This window comes from Oratosquilla oratoria, chromosome 43, assembly GCF_046742065.1.
Source record: "Oratosquilla oratoria isolate Oo_2021 chromosome 43, ASM4674206v1, whole genome shotgun sequence".
In the NCBI taxonomy this organism is placed as follows: Eukaryota; Metazoa; Arthropoda; class Malacostraca; order Stomatopoda; family Squillidae; genus Oratosquilla; species Oratosquilla oratoria.
In genome coordinates, this window is record NC_134819.1 from 19,281,313 (window position 1) to 19,306,122 (window position 24,810).

Genomic DNA, 24,810 nt, shown 5'->3' on the forward strand with positions numbered 1-24,810 from the left:
GAATATAATTAGAGTTTCCTCCTGTCCAAAGCTCATGCTTACTGATTGTGGTTTGCTTATTTCTGTGTTGGTCTTCACTGTCAGATATTTGATATGTGGTCTGAAGGTCATATGAGTATCAAAAGTGAGGCCCAAGAGTTTTGGGTTCTTTTCCAATGAATGTTTTACTGTGTTTATTTGGTTCATGGTTGCCTGGAATGAATGGTGTTATTGATGATTTGTTAGGAGAGGCCTCCATTCTAATATTTCTAAGCCATTGTTCTAGTTTGTCAAAGTTGGCGTGAGTTCTTAGCAACAATTTTGTAGTTGCTGTGCTGGGTTATTGTTATGTTATCTGCGTAAGTGAGTGCTTTGGTACTATGTTCCAGATCTGGTGTTGGGAGATAACTTCTGAAGAGGTTGAATAACTCAGGTAAGAGTATTGCCCATTGGGGAACTCCATTGTACAGTCTTTTATTCCCGTAAATGTTGTTGTTTTGGGTTGCTCTGCTTTGTCTGCTAGCCAAGAAGTTTGTTAACCATTTTTTGTTGTTGTTGTGGATATCTGTCTCTTTGATCTTTTTTGATAGTATGTGTCTAGGAAATTTACCAAATACCTTTTTTTATGCCTATTGCTACTATGACTGTTCTATTTAGTGATGCTTGTTAAATACCCCAGCGTTTGTTGGTTGATATTTGTGGAGGTGCACTGGTGAAGTGGCCCTCCTTAAACCCATGTTGGCTTGGAGAGGTGAGTAGATTAGTTATGTTTCTTTCTACAATTAGTCTTACCATTAATTTGTGTATGGTAGATAATAATGAAATTGGTCTATAACATGCTGGGTTTTCTGGTTTGTGTTGTTTAAAATGGGTGTTATATGGAGCTCTTTTTCCAGATTGTTGAGATTGTTGTACAGCCAGAAGTGGTCAAAATTATTACTCAAGGTCTTTATTGCATTTAGACTGAGATGTGTGTGATTTTCAAATTTCTTCATTGCCCTGTCCACATCTTGTCATGGAGTTGTGGGTTTGAAACTTGTCTTGGAGAAGTGTTTATTAATGATATTGCATTGATGTTATCTTGATGGTGTTTGTCCTCGTGTTGCTGCAACTGCTTCATGAGTTGGGGTGGTGGTAATTTATTTTATTTTTTATTTTTTTTCCTGTTCTGTGTGTTTTTCTGTTTTTTTTTTATTGCTTGTAAATTTATTTTGTGATGTCTTTCTTTAGTTGCTATAGTAGTTCTTTTTCTTGTTCTGTAAGTTTTTGTTTGAGTTTTAACTTATTTTTATTTATTTATCTATTTACTCATTTGTTTGTTTATTTACTTATTATTTTTATTAATTTGTTCATTTATTTATTTTAAGGGTGCTTATATCCAGTGTGTAGTTGGGATTATATTTTTTTCCTGTACTTTATTGGAATATATCTCTTGTTGACTTTGTGAATTGTCACTACTATTTCTTCCACTTCTGTGTCAATAAATGGAAATTAGTTAATGGAAAAATTCTTTACAATTTCATCTGTGTAGTGCTGCCTTTTTTTTTTGTAGCTTATGAAGAAGGCTCAGATGCCACCCAGTTGTAAAGATGTTGATCTAACTCCACCTCCTCAAGGAGGTGCGTCCCTGAGGGGCCAGTGCTTGTCCTTCAGATTGGGTGCAGAAACTCACTATATCTTCTTTGTTACCTCCTATCAAACTATTTTATCTCTTTTATTCCTATTTTATCATGTAAGAAGGTCAGTAATCTCATACCTACCCTCCTACACCTCTTCCTATGTGCTGAAAACAGAAACTAACCTGGGCCCATACACACATGCATAAAAAGAAATCTATTAAATGCAACATTTACTACACATGGTGTCCACCTCTCATGTACCACACTGGCCTAGACAAACCACTACACTAAAACTTGGAGTTACTGCATTCCCTTTCAATCACTCTCAAATATGGCGTACACATGGCTTTCCTTTCCTGAATCCAGAATGGCTTTCAAACAAGATTTCTTTTTTTGAGTAGTTCATTCATCTATTTTTTATAAATTTATCACACAGGGAAGTAGGGATAAACCACTGAATCATAGACCTGTGTCCTTTCCCTGGCTGATAGCCAAAATGTGTGATAAATTTGTAAAAGATAGATGAATGAACTACTTGAAAAAAGAAATCTTGTTTGAAAGCCATTCAATGTGCTCCAATGTGCTCACCAACTATATATATATATAGTGGGGGAAAAGAATACTGCCACCAAGTTTCCCACTTGGATCGTAAGAGGCGAGAAGAAAGGGACGGGGAGAGGGACTAGGCATCCTTCTCCCTGTAGCCCCAAGGGGCAATTTCCTAAAACGAAAAGGAAAGGCATAAGGGGTGCTGGAGGGCCTCGGGCCAGCACCCTAAGGTTTGGGTCTTTTAATGTGCGTGGATGTGGTACAGATGAGAGTAAAAGGGAAGAGATAGGTAGTATGTTTGTGAGAAGAAAGTTGGATGTGTTGGCTTTGAGTGTAACTAAGTTGAAAGGGAAGGGTGAGTGTATGTTTGGGAGTGTAAGTGGGAGGTTATCAGGAGTGAAGAGAGGGTGAGGGAGGGAAGGGGTGGCTATTCTAGTAAGTGAGGAGATAGGTAAAGGGGTAGTGGAGTGGAAGGAGGTTTCCTCAAGGATAATGTGGATGAAGGTGAAACTGGGAAAGGAGATGTGGGTCTTTGTAAGTGCATATGGGCCGGGCAGTGAGAAGAGCATGGAAGAAAGGGAGGCCTTTTGGATAGATTTAAATGAGTGCATAGAGGGTTTAGGAAGAAATGTCTATGTAATAGTACTAGGAGACCTTAATGCTAGAGTGGGAAATGGTCCAATCGATGGAGTGGTTGGGAAGTGTGGAGTTCCAGGAAAGAATCGTAGTGGAGAGTTGATGGTGGAAATGTGTCTAGAAAGAGAGTTGATGATAGCAAATACAGTGTTTCGGAAGAAAGTCAAGCATAAGTACACATGGGAGAGGGTGGTGGAGGGAAGGGTGGTAGATAGAGCGCTAATGGATTATGTAGTGGTAAATAGGATTATGATAGGAAGAGTTAAGGATGTACATGTGCTAAGGGGAGAGGGTGGGGGAATATCAGATCATTTTTTGGTGGAAGGTAAGCTGAGAGTGGAGGATAGATGGAGAAGGAGGAAAGGGACAAAAGGTAGGGAGGTTCTTAGAGTGAACTCCTTGAATGAAAAGGAAAAGGAGAAGGAGTACGAAAAGAAGCTGAAGGAGGAGTGGGAGGGAGTAAAGGATAGAGCAGAGATGGGTGTGGAGGAGGAATGGGGATGGTTCAAGGAGGGAGTCTTAAAGTGTGCAAGGATGGTGTGTGGAACAAGAAGGACAGGGGGAAATAGAAGAAAGGGTAGTGAATGGTGGGATGAGGAAACAAAGAAGGTTGTAGAAGAGAAGAAGCGAGCATTCACAGATTGGTTACAAAAGAGGACAGGGGAGTCATATGAGATGTACAAAGAAAAGAAAAGAGAAGTAAAGCAAAAGGTAAAGGAGGCAAAGAGGAGAGCAGATGTGAAATGGGGTAGGAGTATGACAGAAAATTTTGAAAGTAATAAAAAGATGTTTTGGAAAGAAATTAAGAGAGGAAGAGGAGGCGAATCAAGTAGGGAAGAAAAGGTAAAAGGTACAGATGGAGAGTTGATAATGGAAGAGATGGCAGTGAGGGGAAGATGGGCAGAATATTTTAGGGAGTTGCTGAATGTGAAGGAGGATAGGGAAGGAAAGATAGCTGCAGTGGGAAATACGAAGAAAATGAGAGTGATGAGTGAGGAGAATGGAGGAGAAATAAGGAAGGATGAGGTGAAGGCAGTTGTAAAGATGATGAAAGCAGGTAAGGCACCTGGTCTGGATGGATGTCATGCAGAATGTCTGAAAAAGGGAGGTTCAGTGATGGTGGACTGGTTGGTGAGGTTATTTAATGTTTGCTGGAGAGAGGGTAGAGTACCGGAGGACTGGAGTAGTGCCTGTATAGTTCCTCTTTACAAGGGAAAAGGGGACAAGTGTGAATGTAGTAATTTCAGAGGGATTAGCCTGTTGAGTGTAGTAGGGAAGGCTTATGGGAGAATCTTAATTGAGAGGATTAGGAGAGGAACAGAAGGAGTAATTGGTGAGGAACAGTGTGGATTTAGGACGGGTAGAGGTTGTGTAGATCAGATCTTTGTGGTAAGACAGATATGTGAGAAAGCTATAGGAAAGGGGAAGGATGTTTTTTGGGCTTTTATGGATCTGGAAAAGGCTTATGATAGGGTAGACAGAAAGGCACTGTGGGAGGTTATGCAGATTTATGGGATAGGAGGAAAGCTTCTGGGAGCTGTCAAGAGTTTTTATGTGAGTAGTAGAGCATGTGTTAGGATTAGAAATGGAGAGAGTGAGTGGTTTGAAGTAAAGGTGGGACTTGGTCAAGGATGCGTTATGTCGCCCTGGCTGTTCAACTTATACATGGATGGGGTGGTGCGAGAGGTGAATGCTAGGGTAGTGAGTCAGGGACTGGAGATGGTTAAAGAAAATGGAGAAAAGTGGGAGGTGAGCCAGCTGTTGTTTGCGGACGACATTGCGCTTGTGGCAGGGTCAGAGGAGGGATTGAGGAAGCTGGTGGCAGAGTTTGGGAGAGTATGTGATAGAAGAAAGCTAAAGATAAATGTGGGTAAAAGTAAGGTGATGAGATGTACAAGGGGTGAAAGTGGCAGTAGACTGGAAGTGAACATTAAGGGAGAGCGACTGGAGGAAGTGGATAGTTTTAGATACTTGGGTGCAAGTGTAGCAGGAAAAGGTGGAGTGAAGGTGGAGGTAGAATGTAGATTGAGAGAAGCGAGTAAATGCCTTGGTGGTTTAAAGAGTGTAATGAGAAATAGACATTTGGGAATGGATGCGAAGAGGAGACTGTATGAAGGAGTGATTGTGCCAACAGCACTGTATGGGGCAGAAACGTGGAACATAAGAGAAGAAGAGAGAAGGAGTTTGAATGTGTTTGAGATGAGGTGTCTGAGAAGTATGGTGGGGGTTACTAGGCTAGATAGAGTGAGAAATGAGGAGGTGAGGAGGAGAACAGGGGTGAAAAAGGATTTGGGAGATAGGGTTGATGAAAGAATATTAGGATGGTTTGGACACATGGAAAGAATGAGTGAAGAAAGACTAGTAAAAGAGGTATGGAAGGCAGATGTGGAGGGAGTGAACATGAGGGGACGTCCTAGGATGAGGTGGATGGATGGGGTGAAGGGGGCTTTGGGGAAGAGGGGAATGTCTGTTGAGGAAGGAAGGGAGAGGACGGAAGACAGAGGTGAGTGGAGAATGGTTGTATATGGATGATGTTGTGACTGCATGAGGAGGAATGGGCGGGGGGGTGGGGGGTGGGGTAGTATGTGTGAGTAAATTTTGATGCAGCCCGAAGGGATTTCTCCCCGTCCTCGCCTTATATGCAAAGGGGGACGGAGAGGGGGGGTCGCCGATTAAATGAAGCGGCCTTGCTGTGGATGTACTGTGTCTTGCGACACTGCTTCTGACCCAGGGCGGTGGGCAGGGTGCAGGGATGACCCGTCATCCAGGAGGTGCTCAGATGAGAGGAAGGGTGGGAGGGGTGTGGAGTGTATTTAGGGATGAAATGGGTGGGAGTGTTTTTATGCCTTTCCCTTTTTGGCTACCTCCCTTGGAAGGGGGAAAAAGCCTTGGTATATGTATGTATATATATATATATATATATATATATATATATATAATATATATATATATATACATATATATATATATACATATATTATTTTAATGAAATACTAATAATAATGATAATAATGATAATAGTAATATTAATAATGATAATAATAAAAATAATAATAATAGATAAGTGAATAAATAAATCAATGTACAGGGACAAGCACTGCCAGTGTTATAACCACAAAATGGTAGAAGATGAGACCTTTGTAAACCATCTTTGGAACAATATCGCATGAAAGAGGTAGATGTATATAGAGGTGGTAAAGGAGAGATTTAAAGAGGGCAATGGAAAGCAGCATATCTTTAAGGCCCCTCTGATGAGTGAACTGACATTATATGGATGAGATACCCAAGATAGTTTACTCGTATCTGTTTCAGCCATTGCTAAATGTGACCTGGTATCACCAAAGCTGGTTGAAATCTGGTGCTTACTGGATTTGAGACCAGATTGGTGTTGCCATCTAATATATGAATTCATTAAAACAGCCTAATGTTTTTATGGCAGCACTGCATGTGATTGCACAAAATTATGGTTTTCTTATCAGTTTCATGTGTTTCTAGCAATACCATGTATGTATTTGGATGGTTTTACCCTACCACACACACACCTAGTAATTTCAGATGATTCCCAGGTTAGAAAACCTTGGGAAAAGAGATTCAAGATCATGATGTATATTGGATGTTAGTAGGACAACGTATTTGCCCTGAAAGACCCAGTCCAAGACCATGATTTCATTATCATCTTTTGTGATTACAGTAACACTCGGAAATATACAATTAAATTTGAGAAGGAAACAATAATATCTGTGTAAATTTTGACCTAAATATTAAAGAAGTACTTTGATCACTTATCCCAGGAATGTGATAGTGATACACTCAGTATATCTGGTGGTAAGCAGTGATGAGGGTAGTAAGGAAAGGAGATAGTCTGTCAGGATGCAAAACTTATTGGTGAAAAAGAAAGCCTGATTTGTTCAAACCTTCAACAAGAACCTTATTTTTACAATGTTGACTCTTTTTCTATGTTAACATAGGAACATATCAATTGAATGACTCTGCCATTTATCCACAGGGAAGTGCTGCAACTACGTGATGGGGGCCAGGTGTGCCTGGACTGGCTACACGAAGATGGCATGGCCCTGAGTACGCCAACTGTCATCATCCTGCCTGGGTTGACGGGCTCCTCCCAGAGTGAGTACGTCAAGAGCTTTGTATTGGCTGCCCGTGGGGAAGGCACCCGCTGTGTAGTCTTCAACAATCGTGGTCGTGGAGGCATTGATCTCAAGGTAGGTGTTAAATTTGGCAGTAGTGTGAATCAACGATTGTAATATTTTCATCCATACACAACTATTCTCAACTCACCTATATCTTCTGTCTTCTCTCTTCCTTTCTCAACAGACATTCCCCTCTTTCCCACTGCTCCTTTTACCCCATCCATCCATCTCATCCTTGGTAGCTCCCTCATGTTCACTTCCTCCACATCTGCTTTCCACACCTCTTTTACTAATTTTTCTTCCCTCATTCTTTCCATGTGTCCAAGCCATCCTAATACTCTTTCATCAACTTTATTTCCCAACTCCCTTTTCACCCCCGTTCTCCTCCTCTTCTCCTCGTTTCTCACTCTATCCAGCCTAGTAACCCCTACCATACTTCTCAGGCATTTCATCTTCTCTTCCTCTCATATGTTCCATGTTTCTGCCCCATACAGTGCTGTCGGCACTATATATATTATATATATATATATGTATATATATATATATATATATATATACATATATATATATACAGTATATATATACATATTTATATATATATTTATTTATATGTATATATATATATATGTATATATATATGTATATATATATATATGTATATATATATGTATATATATGATCACTGTTAACCCACTATCGGAGAAATAATAACGGAAAGTACAGAGAAACTGTATATTTCGACTACTCTCTGTAGTCCTCTTCAGCAGAATGCTTACATAAGGTTAAGGTACAAGTATATATGAAGAAATGAGGGGTACATAGAAGGGGATGAGGAAAGTGGGGGGGGGGGGCTCAGGTCACATGCCCTTGAAATGGTCGGGTCAAAGTAGGACAAGGGGTGATATTTTGTCCAACCGCTTTAGACATGATCTTGTTGACTGCTAACTTGGTAATACAATCTGGGGGCCACTGGCCTTTAGAGGTATTAAAGTTAGGATAATGTTTTATTAGAGAAGATTCCACAATTTTTCTTCTATAGCTACAGTGTGATTTATAAATCATTGATGCATTATCCCAATCTAATCTATGGTCTTTTTGGCTGGCATGAAGGAACACAGCGGAGTTAACTTGTCCATATTTTATGGAGTTTTTATGTTCCTTTAATCTCGTGGACAAATTCCTGCCAGTCTGGCCCCAGTACACATCATCACAGTCTTTACACGGCAATTTATATACCCCGGAGGTTTGGTCCACATCATCCCTCCGGTGTACATTAACTACCTTTCTAAAAATGCTGTTTGGATAGTTGTAAATAAATTTGATTTGATTATTAGGTAGAAGTTTGGAGACCGAGTTGATAGAATCATTAAATGGTACAATGATGTTATTGTTACCCCATTTAAACTTCTCCCTGGAGTTACTTGGCTTATAAAAGTTTGATTTGGCTTTATGTAGGGCTTTCTTTAGAAACCATTCCGGATAACCTACGTTAGAGAGTTGTTTATTAATGATATAAAATTCTATTTGCAAGAATTGTGGACTGCAAATTCTAAGGGCTCTGAGAAATAGACCCGATGCAACACTAGATTTAATATTATCCGGATGGTGGCTAAAAAAATGTAAGTAATTACCTGTGTGGGTAGGTTTCCTATACACAGTGAAGGACAATTGGTCCGGGTCTCTTATGATCGAAATGTCCAGGAATGGGATTCGACCTCCTTCTTCCCATTCAACCTTGAAATTAATATTCTTAGCTAAATTATTTAATTTAACAAAGAAATCATCAAAAGAACCCCACATATCGTTCCATAGTGTAAAAATATCATCAACATACCGATACCAAAACATATCAGGTGGTTTAATCTTAGGTAATAAAGTACATACATACATATACCAAGGCTTTTTCCCCCTTCCAAGGGAGGTAGCCAAAAAGGGAAAGGCATAAAAACACTCCCACCCATTTCATCCCTAAATACACTCCACACCCCTCCCACCCTTCCTCTCATCTGAGCACCTCCTGGTAATAAAGTACTTTCAAAATATTCCATGTAAAGGTTAGCTAACACGGGTGAAAGATTAGAAACCTCCGGGGTATATAAATTGCTGTGTAAAGACTGTGATGATGTGTACTGGGGCCAGACTGGCAGGAATTTGTCCACGAGATTAAAGGAACATAAAAACTCCATAAAATATGGACAAGTTAACTCCGCTGTGTTCCTTCATGCCAGCCAAAAAGACCATAGATTAGATTGGGATAATGCATCAATAATTTATAAATCACACTGTAGCTATAGAAGAAAAATTGTGGAATCTTCTCTAATAAAACATTATCCTAACTTTAATACCTCTAAAGGCCAGTGGCCCCCAGATTGTATTACCAAGTTAGCAGTCAACAAGATCATGTCTAAAGCGGTTGGACAAAATATCACCCCTTGTCCTACTTTCCTCATCCCCTTCTATGTACCCCTCATTTCTTCATATATACTTGTACCTTAACCTTATGTAAGCATTCTGCTGAAGAGGACTACAGAGAGTAGTCGAAATATACAGTTTCTCTGTACTTTCCGTTATTATTTCTCCGATAGTGGGTTAACAGTGATCTTTTACAATTGTGTTATAACATACTAGCTTCCATATATATATATGACTATATATATATATACATATATATATATATATATATATATATATATACATATATATATATATATATATATATATATATATATATATGTAGAGACATTGGGACAAATTATGGGAAAGGTGGAGGGGGAAACATGGGTCTTTATCTGATTATCGAGTTTATTCCGGCCCGGTTTCGCTTACAATAGCTCTGAAGAAGCTATTGTAAGCGAAACCGGTCAGGAATAAACTCGATAATCAGATAAAGACCCGTGTTTCCCCCTCCACCTTTCCCATAATATATATATATGTATATATATAACATACACATATATATATATATATAATATATATATATATATATGTATATATATATATATATATATATATATATATATATATATATATATATATATATATATATATATATATATATATATATATATATATATATATGGAGAAGGCCATTCAATATACAGGTCTTGATGCAGTATAATGGTGGCTGCATTTTCTATTTATAGATTGTTCTTTCAATTTTTCTGGTAAGACAACAATTGTGTTCAGATGATTACTGTAGAAGAATTCCAAATTCCATTTCTGGTTCTCTAGATGTCTTTTGGACTACCGGTATATGAAATCATCTTCAGGAGAAAGGACTATGGACTACCTAGGACAGACCATCCACTCGCACTTGATTTTTTTTTTTTTTTTTTTTTTTTTGTGGAAGGGGAAGAGAAAATCTATAAGAAAATTAAATGATGGTCATGTATACTTGTAAAAGAGAGCTATTGCCACAGAACACTTTTAAGGGATTATCATTATCATTATTGTTATTATTTAACTACTCCCATGGCTCAGAGGCCATGGGCAGGAGACTTGAATATTGAGGCTTGCATCCATATCAGCCAAAAGTGGAGGAAATAGTCGGAGACATAATTGTAGAGAAAAAAAAAAAAAATTGTTTCTACTAAAATGAGGTATATTATGAGAGAAAGTCAGAAAGGTATTGAGTTTTAAATAAAAAAGCATGTATGAATTTTTATGCATGTGGGCATGATTTTGTTTATGGGAAGAGTATATTTCCTAAAAGAAGTGAGTTGAATTCACATCCCGCTATCCCCTATCTTCTCCTTTCCATGCACGACAGACATCAGAAAAGGAGGAGATGGAAGAAAATCCCCAGTGAATATGATAGGCAATGTTCACATGGTTGTATATACAGGTAAACGTCGACTTACGATGGCCGCGACTTACGATTGTTCGACTTTACGATGACGACGACGACGACGATATGATAATTTAACCCCTTCCATACGGTGCCGCACACGTAGGCGTCATGAGGAGCAAGTGGATTCGCGACGCTGCCATATCGGCGTCTTGATTATATTTATTGTAGTCGCCCCTGTGTTTTTACATTCTCTCAAATGATTCATTCTCTGTGGTTTTCAAAATTCGCGGGTGAAAGAGAGAACGATCGATATAAGCGGTGACTATATTTTATGATGCGAGTATTATTACGTCACGTCGTACGGCTGGCATTGGCTGCTGCCCGCGAGATTTAAGTTCCGTACTGAAAATACATATTATAGTGTTTGAATATGGTAAAAAGGATAAAAATAATTAAATAAACTACTGTACATGTTTAATAGGCTATATTCAGTATCTCTGGTGGTTAATATACAGGTAGGCTAGGTACAGTGACCACGGAACAGAGTGGGGATCGACTTACGATGAGATCGTCTTACGATGGCTCTATCGAAACCTAATGCCATCGTAAGTCGACGTTTACCTGTACCTAGTTGTATTTTACGGGAAGGGGAGCTATGCTTGTGGTGTTCCGTCTTCATATCTCATTTTATCTAAACTATTTTTAAATTCATGTATTGTTTTTGCACACACTACTTTCTCATCTAACTTGTTCCAACTGTCTATTACTCTGTGAGGAAAGCTGTTCTTTTTCAGATCTTTTCTATGGCTGTCTTTCTTGATTTTCTTTCCGTGTCCTCTTGTATTTCTATCATCCCATTTTATTAGGTCCTCTCTATCAATAATTTCTATGCCTTTCATGATTCTGTAAATAGCTATCAAATCTCCTCTGTCTCTTCTTTGCTCTAGTGTCTGTAGCTCAAGTTTTGCTAGTCTCTCTTCATATGATAGTTTTGAGAGTGTTGGTGCCAATTTTGTAATTGCTCTTTGTATTCTTTCAAGTTTTTTTTATACTTTTTTTTATACTTGGTGACCACATCATTGCTGGATATTCCAATCTTGGTCTTATCAGAGTGATTAGTATTTTCTTCACCATTTCTTCATCTAGGTATGTAAATGCCACTTTGATTGTTCTTATTAAATTATAAGTTTCACCAAAAATCTTATTCATTTGTTTCTCAGGTGACATATTATTCATAACAATGACTCCCAGGTTCTTCTCATTTTCAACTTTTTTTTATTCTTTTTTCTCCCAATTTATATGATCCTGTTATTCTGTTTTTGCTTTTTCCAAATTCCATTATACTACACATCTTAGTATTGAACTCCATCTCCCACTTCCTACTCCATTCCCAGACTTTATTTAGATCACTGTAGTGATTCACAATCTTCTTCCATGTTCACCTTTTTTAATAGTTTTGCATCATCTGCAAAGAAGCTCATATAGCTTTCAATTCCTTCATCCATATCATTAATATATATAGCAAACATTATTGGGGCCAGAACTGCTCCTTGTGGAACACCACTTATTACTTCATCCCAATTTGAGTGTTTGTTGCAGTATGGCTGAGGTTGCTGAGAGAAAAAACAGGAACCAAGTTTGCTCTTTATTGAGAGCTCAACAGACAAACGTAAACAAGCAAAGATTGATGTCATAGTATAAGTACCTGAACAAAAACAAAAGACGTCTACATAGGATCCAAACGTATAAACAATACCAACAGATGCTCTAGAGCATCAAAACATATTTCAGAGTATTAAAAATATGAGAATCACACGGTATGTAAGGAACCTATAGCACAAGTATACAATTCTTATACATCAACACAAAGTCTATTGTAAAATAAGAATAATGCAATAATACAATTAATCTCAATTTACCACATTGTCTCTTATCACTACTCTCATTTTTCTTTCTTGCAAAAAGTCTTCCATCCATTTAAGCAGTTTGCCCTGTATTCCTCCTTCGGTTTCTAATTTCTTAAGCAACTTCTTATGTGGTACTTTGTCAAAAGCTTTTTTTAGGTCTAGAAATGCACAATCAGCCCATCCATCTCTTTCTTGTATTATATCTATTAGCCTTGAATAGAAACATATTAAATTGGTGATGCATGATTGTCCTTGTCTGAATCCAAATTGCCTTGGATTTAGCACATTTTTTTCTAAATATTTTACCCATCTACTTTTGACAATTCTTTGTACATGATTTCTTGTGTATACCGCATGGAGGAGAGGTGCAATTGACAAATAGACTGTATGGTGAGGTTTGGGTGTGATGTGTCAGGTATTTGTGCTTGGTGTGCAGTCTTTCTAGGTGTCTTGTGTATTTTGTGTTTGTATTGGTTGAGTGGAGTATGTTTTCAGCCAGGTGTAGAGATTTGGAGGTTCTGAAGTTACTCCATGAACCCATGATGAATTATAATACAGCATTCTGAACCAAAAATTATGGGAATAGTTGTTTGTGGAGCATCTCATCTGGCTCAGTCTTGGAGACTAGCTCAGTAGTGGCCTGGCCAAGGCTAAGTGCGATCGGCGCTTAGTGGTTAGTGTTGGGGTTTTGAAGCACTTTAGCCTGCCCAGGACAGCCTTGGCTCTTGCTCCCTGTCTGTGGAACTGTAGGGTCTAGTTAAGGTCACTGTCTAGTGTGCTACCCAGTACACAGGCATGGTTTTTTACTGGGAAGTATGTGTTGTTTATCTTAAGAGGAGTGTTCATGATTGTTTTGTTGGTTCTTCTGCAGTGGAAGTATACAGCTTTGCATTTTGATGCACTGTTGCTTCAATGCATTGTGTCCTGTCTAGTATGTTCTTCATTACATGTAAAGCTTCCTCCAGCATTTTGTGTCTGTTAATGTGATTAGTGTTGTCCACATACAAGATAGTAAGAGTGTGTTTGCATGGGTAAGCTGGCTCTGGCAGCTCATTTATAAGTAGATTATTTAGAGTGGGTGCAAGGACTGACCCCTGAGGCACTCCAGCCTTTGACACAAGAGGTTGGGGCAGGAAGTCCTGCCAATTTATTATTACTGTCCTGTCATCCAGGTAGTTGCAGAGCAACCGTGTGAATGGCAGGGTAAAATCAACATAGTGGTACAATTTGTACTTAAGGCCTTCATGCCAGTCAGTATTGAATTACTTCTTCACATCCATACAGACCAAAATGGCCATACCAGGGTTACCATCTGGTGGTCTTTCAACCCATTGAGTAATCATAGAAATTATGCCTTCTGCACTGCATTCTGGCCAAAAACCAAACTGGCAGTCTCTTGGTACATTCTTCATTTCCAAGTACCTGGTAAGGTGATGGCTGAGGACATGCTCAAACACTTTACTGAAGTACTCTCTCTAGAAGGGAGGTGGACTGGTAGGAAAAGGGGATGGAGAAAGGTTTCTGGGGTTTGGGAGTGAGTACAGAGATGCACTTTTGCTATAACCTCATATATTGTGTACTTGAATTATCCAGCTACAGGGATTACTAATGAATTCATCAGCTTTGTCAGTGGAGAGATGCTAAAGATGATATTTCTCATGTAGCCATATTAATCCACAGACCCCCAGGACATATTGTGCTGCCAACAGTGATGACCTTGAGGAGGCCATACTTCACATCAAGACCAAGTATCCAAAGGCACATCTGATGGCCACAGGAATCTCACTTGGCGGGTAAATAATAATTATCATCATCATCATCATCATCATCATCATCATCATCATCATCATCATCATCATCATCATCAATAATAATATTTTCAAGAGATATGAAAGGAAGGAAATTAAGGGGACAATTGAGGAGGAGGTGAATGGATGGCGTGAAAGGGGTATTGAGTAAGAGAAGAATGTTGAGCAATATAGGGAGAAGGCAGGATATTACAAAGGATTACAAAGGCGGAGCATGCCGACAGGAGACCTTTTGATCCATATCTAGGTCGGATGCAAAAAAAGATAAATAAATAAATAAAATAAAATAATAGATAAAAACTATAATAATGTAAATAACAAATAAAATACATAAATAAATGCATAGGTATAGTTAAAATAATAAACAAACAGGTAAATAGTAAATAATAAATTAACATATAACTAATAATAAATGAAAATCAGACAGACAAATGATAACAAAACAAAAACAAATAATATAAGATAAATTATAATCATTACAGCATCTTACTTAAGTATTTATCTAAATGATTCTTAAAGCTTTGAACTGAACTACATTGCACTACCTGTGCAGGAAGTTTATTCCATTCATTAACTACACGGTTGGCAAAGTTGTTTCTACCTACTTCCAAATTGAATCTATTTCCGGACAGTTTGAGACCATTGTTTCTTGTCTGATTCTCATTCAATGTGAAAATTTTGTCACTTTTGATGTTGTCAATTCCCTTTAAAATCTTAAAGACCTGTATCAAGTCACCTCTGAGTCTACGCTTTTTTAGGGAAAACAGATTCATAGGGGTGAGTGAAGAATGGCTGCGTATAGATGATAATATGATGGAAGAAAAAGGGGTAAGGAGTCATTATGTATAAATGATATTTTGACACAGCCCAGAGGGATTTCTCTCCATCTCCTCTTTTTCAGCATGAGAGGACGGAGAGGGGTAGGGGGTCGCTGATTAAGTAAAGAGGCCTTGATGTGGATGTGTTGTGTCTTTCTGTGTTGCTTCTAACCCAGGGCAGTGGATGGGATACAGGGATGACCCATGATTTACAAGGAGCTAAGATGAGAGGGAAGAAAGCATGGTTGGGAGTGGAATGGGTGGGAGTGGGTACTTGCCTTTTGATTTTTACAAGGGAAAAGCTTTTAGTATATGGATAATTATTTTTATTTTGAGATGGTCTGTTAGTCATAATTCTACAAATATGAATTGTTGCCATGTTTTATCCAATCTGTAAAATTAGCTATGTACAATTTATTTACACATAATTGTAATATTGCAGTTATTACAAGTAACTCTCCATTTGTGCATGTTCTGTTTACACATTTTCATTTTAACGCTATCTATTGATAAAGGGAAAATATTCTATACACACTAATTTTTCACATTAACTGTAAATACAATTAGGTAAATGTGAATCTCAAGCTGTGTTTATATTGTGGTGTAATTATTAACCAACTTAAGATGTACTTAAAACCTTTATTAATTAACCTTATTACTGGCACATCATTGTTTACAAATCTCATGGCATCTGGGAGCTGTAGTGTGAATGTGCAGCAGGATTGTGTAAGAGCACACTGGAAAGATATCAAATGCTTCACGAATACTACCCTTGCTCTTTTGAGTGCTCAAAGACAGCATTGCAGAACCAACATGTACACAGTGAAGCACTAACGGTGCATCAATATGAAAACTTCTTTTTCGGTTCACATTGATAGCCCATAATTATGCTGTCTATCCACACAGCTTAGCTTTTGTCAGAGATATTTAGGGAGTCAGAATACTCTCAAAAGAGTATAGAAAACTCTCAGTATTGCTGAATATCATCTGTTGTATTACAGGACATTTGGGTTGGTGCATAACCCATGATGTTATTGGAACTAACACCAAGAGATGGTGGTGTTTATTGTGTTTTAGAAAACAGATTAGCAAACAATGAATATTTTGTCAAAAAGTCCCTCAAATACTGTATTACCTTTGAGATAATATATTTGTTTTAAACATGTTTTTAATGAAAATAGATAACATTACAATAGAGAAAACGCAAAATTATATCTGGACTGGAAATAATTGCATAAGGGGACAGAGAGTGGTGGGTCATGAATTAAGTTAAGTAGCCTTGCTGTGGATGTGCTGTGTCTTGCTGCATTACTTCTGACCCCCCTGGGCAATGGGCAGGATACGGGGATGACCCATCATCCATGATAGGCTAAGATGAGAGGGAGGAAAGGGTGGTGGGAGTTGAATGGTTGGGAGTGGCTACTTCCCTTGTAAGGGGGAAAAAGCCCTTGGCACATAGATAGATAGAAAGGGGAAGTTTAAATTTGTTGAGATAAAGTGTCTGAGGAGTATGGTGGGGGTCACAAGGGTGGTGGGTGGAGTGGAATTTTGCTGGCGGCATGGTTTGACTGAAGACCCACAGCCTTGCACCAATTGAAACTGGTCCTTGGGGCTCTCTTGTAGATCCCTCTCTGAACTTTTTTGTGTTGTATTAGTGTGAAACTATTTCTGTGTCACCCTCTGAAAGTCATAGGAGGAGGGGAGCAGTCACTGATGTCACCTCTATTTTTATGTGAAAAGGTGGAAGAAATACAATTTAAGTTGATTGAAAGATATTTGACCTGGTCCAGAGACCAAGTGTCACCTCTTCAACGCTTTACCTCTAGATGGAAGTGATGGGGTTGACAGATTGGGAAACAGACAGCAGGGAAATTATCCTGTCATCCATCTTGCAGGACCACCATTATCAGATACCCATCATTAGTTCCTATTGCTTGAAATAAATGTAATTGAAGTAATGACTACATTTATGGAATATTATAGGTGGAACACTGGAACTTTGTGTATCACATTACTGTACTTCTTTTAGTTTGCTAGATAGACTGTAATCATGTGATTTCACTGAATCAGTTTTTCATAAATTCCTGTTTTCATCTCATTCAATGTGTGCATTTCTTCAAGTTTGTCACTCCAACAGCTAATACAGTCTTTGTCTCTGATTAATATCCACTGTGTAAAAATGAACAGACCATTGTGTTAGGGTTAAATTTGATGTTCATGTCTTCACAGAATGATAGTTGGTAACTACTTGGCCACACGAGGAGTGAAAGCAGCTGAACATCTGGTGGCGGCCATGGTGTTGTCCATCCCATGGAATGTCTTTGTGGGTACAGAGAGTTTAGAGAAACCGCTTTGCAACTTACTACTTAATCGTCACTTAGCCAGCTGTCTCTGTGAATCCATCAGCCGGATGCGCCACGTGCTTGAGGGGGACTCCAAGTGGGACTTGGACTATGTCATGCAGGTAGGGTTCTCAAGAGTTAAAAGATAAACAGAAACCATGAAATTGGTGGTATATAACTATATCTGGTGTTGTAGGTTTTTTCTTTATCTGCATTGGGTTATGATTATTTCAGTTGTGGAGTCTGTATTTAGTTTCTTTTGTTTTGTTGGAGAAAGATATGATATTGTGTTTAAATGTTATGAGTCCACTTTGTCTTCTGTAACTGTTGTGTAATATCAGTACCTTAAGAAAAAGGGCAGAGGCAGTGCTAAAATTAGTTCTACAGTTCTGTCAGAATGTTGACTGAAGAAAGTGCATAAAACTGTCAGTGTGGGTGGAGTTTCTGTACCCAGAAAAAGATAAATGGTCATGTATTCTAAGAACCAGTTTGTCAACAAAATTGAGTTTCCATTTTCTTCCCACCACTTTAAATTTAATGTGGCTAAGTTGTTAAGCTTCCTTACAAAACCATGAAAAGAACCCCAGTTATCATCCCAAATAATGAAATTATCAACACATCTGAACCAGAATGTGTCAAGTGGGTTGATGCTCTATAAATGTATGTACACTCACCCCGTGCTATAATAGTCTAAATGGGAACCCAATGTGTTCTTTGTTTGAAAATGACTATTGTTGGGAAATGAGAGAAAATTATACAGTACAGGGACAACTAACCTATATTGCAGCATGCAATTTATATTTATGTATCTATTCAGCATCAATAAAATATTCTGTAGAACTGAAAGACACTACACTTCAGTCTAAGTGCAGCAGATTGGCAGTGGGTGAGGTATAAAACACCCACTTGACCGGCAAGGTAGCATTGCTGATGTGATGTAGTTGATCATTTTGGTCAGCGTTACTCATGAAGATAACACTACAAACACATCTACCCATAAGTTTCCTTCTACTTCGTGTGTTGTCTGTCAGAAAAGTAGCACCCAAGCTGTTCATGCTGAATTTCTTGCATGGGAAACAAATGATATAAAAGTGTCAAAAGCATCCATCAGGCATCAACAAACCATAGAAAAAAAAAAAAAAAAAAATTGCCCAATTGTAAGTGTTTTGCACACACCTGGCAACCCTGCTACTCAGGCATCAGGCAGTGGGCCTGTGTTGGCATGGATATGCTGCCTGCCCCCTACCGGACAAAATTTTACAGGAACAGCAATAAGAGTGGCAGGCTGGTCAAATGTCCAACATGTGGTCAGTGTTCGTTTATTACTGAAATCTATTACACTGAAATATGTATACATTGTGGTATTACTCTCCAACAAGGCAGTCAAAATATATGATAACAACTTCCTGATGGAGAAAAGTAGAAGTTAAACAGTTATTTGCCAAGGCTAAGTTAAAAGTTTTTGAAATAAAGTTAAAAGTTATAAGCCAGATTTTTTGGTTTTTGGATTAATGGGGAGAACATTTTGTGTAATAGTATGTAAGTAATACAAAACCATTACTGATGAATTTTTTTTTTCATCAGAGTAAAACAATCAGGGAGTTTGACACAAGATTCACTGCTATCCAGTTTGGGTTCAAGGACGTAGAGGACTATTATCGCAATGCCAGTCTGCATGACAAACTGGATCAAATTAAGGTTCCCCTACTCTGTCTCTCTGCAGCTGATGACCCATTCCAACCAATTGAAGGTAGGTGTCTATACAGTAGTGTAAAAAACACACACAAACAAATGAAGATTTTTTTTTTTATTTTTTTTTTTATACATTACAAAGTGTTGTCCTTCTGGTTTTGAATTTACACTAACAATGTCAAATTTTGAGTAATTCTATCGAGGAATTTGATCAATGTAGTGCTAGGGATAAGTTAAAAGAAAAATATAGGTTTCAAGTTGGATGCCACTCTTCCATTAAGTGAAATTGTAATTGAGTTGAAAAGATTAGGTGTGATTTCCTCCCATGAGGCAAGATTACATGATCTAGAATGAAAAAAAAAAAAATAAATAAATAAACCTGATTCAGAAAACAGAGATTAATAAACTAAGAAGGGAAACTGAAACCTTGACAAATGAGAGAAAAAAAATCTCAACACCATGGAGAAAAGTGAGGTGGGCCAACAGCAGATGAGGATAAGAGAGATACAGCCCTTAAAAGAGATCATGGAGCAACAGAGAAGAGATAGCCTAGAAGGAGTTATACAAGGTTCATTGCTTGCTCCAAAAATGTTTCTTGTTTATGTCAATGACATGATAGAAGGAACAACAAACTATGCCAACATGTTTGCAGATGACACAAAAATCATGAGAAGAGTGAAAATGAGGAGGGTGGTAGACTATTGCAAAAAGATCTACACACTATTTTTGCATGAAGCCAAGAATGGGAAATGAACTTTAATACCAAAAAATGCAAACTACTGGAAGTGGGCAATAGCAGTAAAAGGTCATCCTTAAACTATTCCTTGGGAAGTGAACTCATTACAAAAGCAAAGGAGGAGAAAGACTTTGGATTGTCAATAAAAGAAAACCTGTCATCTGACAGACATATCAGCAGGATTGTGGTAGAGACATATGAACTACTGCAGAAGATTAAAGTTGCATTCCACTATATGAATGAAGAGATGATCAAGATTGAGAGAATACAAAGGGCAGCAACCAAACTGGTCCCCAGCCTGGCAGATAAACCATATGAGGAAAGACAGTAAATTGTTACATGAACTTCTTTGCTGATGATGCCAAATTACTCAATAGAGTAAAAACAGAAGAAGATTGTAGATCGCTACAAGAAGACCTAGACAAAATATGAGAATGGAGTCAGAAATGTGAGGTGAGCTTCAATATCAAGAAATGTAGCATAATAGAATTTGGAAAAAGCAAAAATAAGAGCATCGGGTCAATACAAAATTGGAAATAAAGAAGTCAAAAAAGTCATTTTGGAAAGGGACCTGGGAGTAATCATCTCAAGCGACTTGACACCTGACAAACATGTCAACAGATTATTTGGAGAGACTTTTAACTTACTAAGATCAGTGGGGGGACGGAGAGGGGGGGTCGCCGATTTAATGAAGCGGCCTTGCTGTGGATGTGTTGTGTCTTGCGACACTGCTTCTGACCCAGGGCAGTGGACAGGGTGCAGGGATGACCCGTCATCTAGGAGGTGCTAAGATGGGAGGGAGGGTGGAGGGGTGTGGAGTGTTTTCGGGGATGGAATGGGTGGGAATGATTTTATGCCTTTTCCTTTTTGGCTACCTCCCTTGTAAAGGGGAAAAAGCCTTGGTATATGCATGTATGTATGTAAGATCAATGAAAGTGGCCTTTGACTACATAGATGAGGAGATGGTTAAAAAAATAGTGGTTACACTGATAAGACCTAAACTAGAATATGCTGCAACATTGTGGGCACCCAGCACAAAGAAGAACATAAGAAAATTGTGGTACTCCCCAAGGCAGTCGTAGCTCCTCTTGGGGATTGGTGCCACCTGCGTAGAGCCGGTGGCCAAACAAAACAAAGCCCTAAAAACAATTACAGGCTGCACAAATACAACACCTACAGACCATTTACACCATGAAACAAAAGTCCTCAAAGTCAAGGACCACCTCGACATGAGAGGCACACAAACACTTGCTGCAGCCACCACAAACACATCACACCCACTACACTACATAGCAGAACACCCACACACACCAAGAAACATTAAAACAACACCCAAAGACCTGTATCACACACAGATACTCTCTTCTCTTCCTCCACAACCACCAAATACCAGCCTCCAGAAACATATTCATAATCATATCACTCACCGCTCCTTTAACACACTGAAAGACAACACACTGCTGCATGCCAGACCCCCTGATATCCACCCTTCTGAATCCTCTCTCCCACAAAAGGACAGAGTCCACCTGGCCAGACTGCAGTGTGGCCACCACCCAGCACTTCTAAGCTACCAGAAGAGGCTGGATGACTGCATTGTGAACAGCTGCCCAGGATGTAACACTTCACCTCATACCATACAACACATAATGGAAGACTGCATTATACACAATCATGCATGCAAACAACACAACATACACTCTATAAAGGATTTGTGGGAAAACCCAGTTTCGGCTGTGGCATTCCTTGGGGAGACGGGACTGCTCGGACAGACAGTCTAGGGAACGACAACAACAACAACAACATAAGAAAATTAGAAAGAATCCAAAGAGCAGCAACAAAAATGGCACCTACACTAGCAAATCTGACATGAACAAAGATTGGAGAAACTACATCTGTCAACACTGGAACAGAGAAGAGAAAAAGGTGATTTATTGACCATTTACAGAATTATGAAAGGGATGGAAATCCTCGATAGAGATGACTTATTAAAGTGGGACAGAAGAGAAACAAGAGGACATGAAAAGAAACTAAAGAAGGACACTAATAGAAGAGACCTGAAAAAGAATAGCTTCCCACATAGAGTGATTGATATCTGGAACAAACTGAGTGGAGAAACAGTGAATGCCAGAGCTATACACAATTTTAAGAACTGGATGTGGAGAGATACAAAAATGGGTCACTACGAGCATAGTTCTCGTCCCGTAAAATACAACTAGGTAAATACACACACACATATGTGTGTGTATATATATATATATACATATATTTATATATATATAAATATATATATCTATATATATCTATATATATATATCTATATATATCTATATCTATATATATGTATATATATATATATATCTATATCTATAAATATGTATATATATATATATATATATATATATATATATATATATCATCATACCCATTTTTTCAATCCACTTTTGTTTTTGCTTAAGTTATATCACCTTATGAACTATTGCAGGAGCTGATGCATCTATATGGGAAACTGATTTTTCATATCCTTTAGACATGTAGTATTTTTCAATTTGTTTACATAACCTTATGAACATCCTGTTCCAAACCAAGATATCTCTGTCAGTTATTTTTGCTGTTTTTAATGACTTAAACACTTCTGTCAAGTATATGTGTGTATGTTGAGAGGCATTTACATCTGATGACAATTATATTGCAGGTATTCCAATTGCTGCAGCCAACAAATCAAGTCATGTGGCCATAGTTGTGACGTCACGTGGTGGTCATATTGGATTCATGGAAGGTCTCTTTCCTTCCAACACATACTACAGTGACCGCCTCTATGCTCAGTATGTCAGAAGCATTTTTAATAATGTGGACCAGCTCAAAACTATAAGGGAAACAAAAGTATGAAGGATTATCTGTGATGTTATGATGAGTAAGCATATGCATGTAAATAGCTGATATGTCACAATACACACTGTGTAAGTCAGAACTAGTCATAATATGTGTAGAGTTTGTCAGATAAAGTGAAGAAATAATGTGTAAACAGCAAAAATAAGATATAATTGATTAAATACTCCATAACCAGATATATTTGGTAGGACCAAGAAATCACATTGGAAACTTTATAACACATGTATAAACTGTTCACTGTTGACTACTGTGAAGGAACTGATCATGATTGTGGGCAAATTCTGCTCCTCAAAAACAAACATGAATGTACACTATTGTGAAGAACAAAAGTTGCTGTGAGTAAAGCTAATAACTTGTTACATTAACTGTTTTTATGTATGTGTTAAATGAATGACATATATTTGTGAAAGACCTATCGCAAGAAAAATACATTGTAAATTTCACTCAAATCAATTTTGTACAAAGAACATATAATGTGTATCAGAATTACAGACTCCGTATGGGGTGGTGATGATACAAGTTTTATGTAGTCAATATTGTAAGGACTTTAACACCCCAGCAGACCAGAAATGTAGCATTGTTTTACAATTGGAGACTGATCTCTCCTTAAAAAAGAATTCTGATAGCTTTTTAACTTTTACTATCCCTCTTTTCTGCTATCCTCATTAAATCTCTTCTTAACCACACCTCAGAATGATTTTGTCCCCAAGAAAAGAAGCGCAGAACAATAGCCATGAAATAGGATACAGTCACAGGTGTGAGTACTGTAACAGCACAAACAGAGTTGCTCAATCATTCTCAGACATTTGTAGAGATCTCTTGACAGATTCATTCTTTCTAAAAAGTTTTCTTCAATGTCATATGGAAAAAAAAATTACTATTCACACCATACATGTTATGAATTGTTGTTTTATGGAAGTTTCTAGAATTTCAATCTTCTTACAGAAGCATTTGTTAATTTTGTATTTCAAGTTTAACCTATATTGCCTGAATTATGATGAACAATTAAAAGAAATTTTATTTCATGCAAAATACACTTCCACAAGGTCTATAAAGTGGAAAATATTATCGAGTTTCATTTTTCTGTACTAACATACATTTACATAAACGTGACTAATTTGTCATGGTCGTCCTTTATTACGAAATCTGTATGTTCTTAGTTAATTATTTTTCACTGTTTGTTATCACTTGTAATGAAAGTAATTATAACAAAAACAATAAGAGAGGAACATGATATTTATTTTAGCAAATCAAGACAAAATATTTGATACACATGAAATTTGACATTTCTCAGTTTGTTACATACAAAAATGAATATATCAATAAAAATGACAATCAATATATATTGAAAATTATGTGGTATCTTCCAGATTAGTTCCACACATTTATTTTGTGTGGAACTCAAAAAAGCAATTTTTGTTTTTATTTATACACAAATGTACTTTGCACTTATTACAGTAGGTGACTGGGGCAGCATTACACTTTGGGTTCTTGCACTTGCCTCTTGCCATTACCACTGGATAATAGTGAAAGCCATCAGTTCGGATTTCATCATCTGGAATGGCTTTAGTGGAAGGGCCTTCCTTTTTTTTTTGCGTCCAAACTCTGCTGCGATTGATCCAGTAGAGCAGTGGTTCTTAACCTTTTTTGGCAGCGACCCAAATTTTTGCACAAATCAAGCATCGCGACCCAAGCCTACATAGATATACGAATTGTCTTTATAAGTAATATGATTATGCTTTTAAAAGCGGGTTCCAGAAACAAAATTACATGCTGGGATGTTTATTAATACAAGTAGCACATATAATTAACAGTGATATATGAAAAAAATATACAAACATATAATTATAATATATTTGTAGTGGGAAAATAATTATTTTCTGCAAACCCTTAGCGA

General features: G+C 37.8%; 1 protein-coding gene across 1 annotated transcript in view; it reads left to right on the plus strand.

The window, feature by feature from the left end:
* Positions 1-23,540, plus strand: part of Hydr1 (abhydrolase domain containing Hydr1) — a 75,272-nt gene extending 51,732 nt beyond the window's left edge. Inside the window, exons 3-7 of the mRNA XM_076179682.1 lie at positions 6,790-7,003; positions 14,309-14,421; positions 17,484-17,718; positions 19,181-19,346; positions 22,717-23,540. Of these exons, the coding sequence (XP_076035797.1) occupies positions 6,790-7,003; positions 14,309-14,421; positions 17,484-17,718; positions 19,181-19,346; positions 22,717-22,910 (922 nt within the window). The 3' untranslated portion in view covers positions 22,911-23,540. The remainder of the gene's footprint in view (positions 1-6,789; positions 7,004-14,308; positions 14,422-17,483; positions 17,719-19,180; positions 19,347-22,716) is intronic.
* Positions 23,541-24,810: the final 1,270 nt, after the last annotated feature.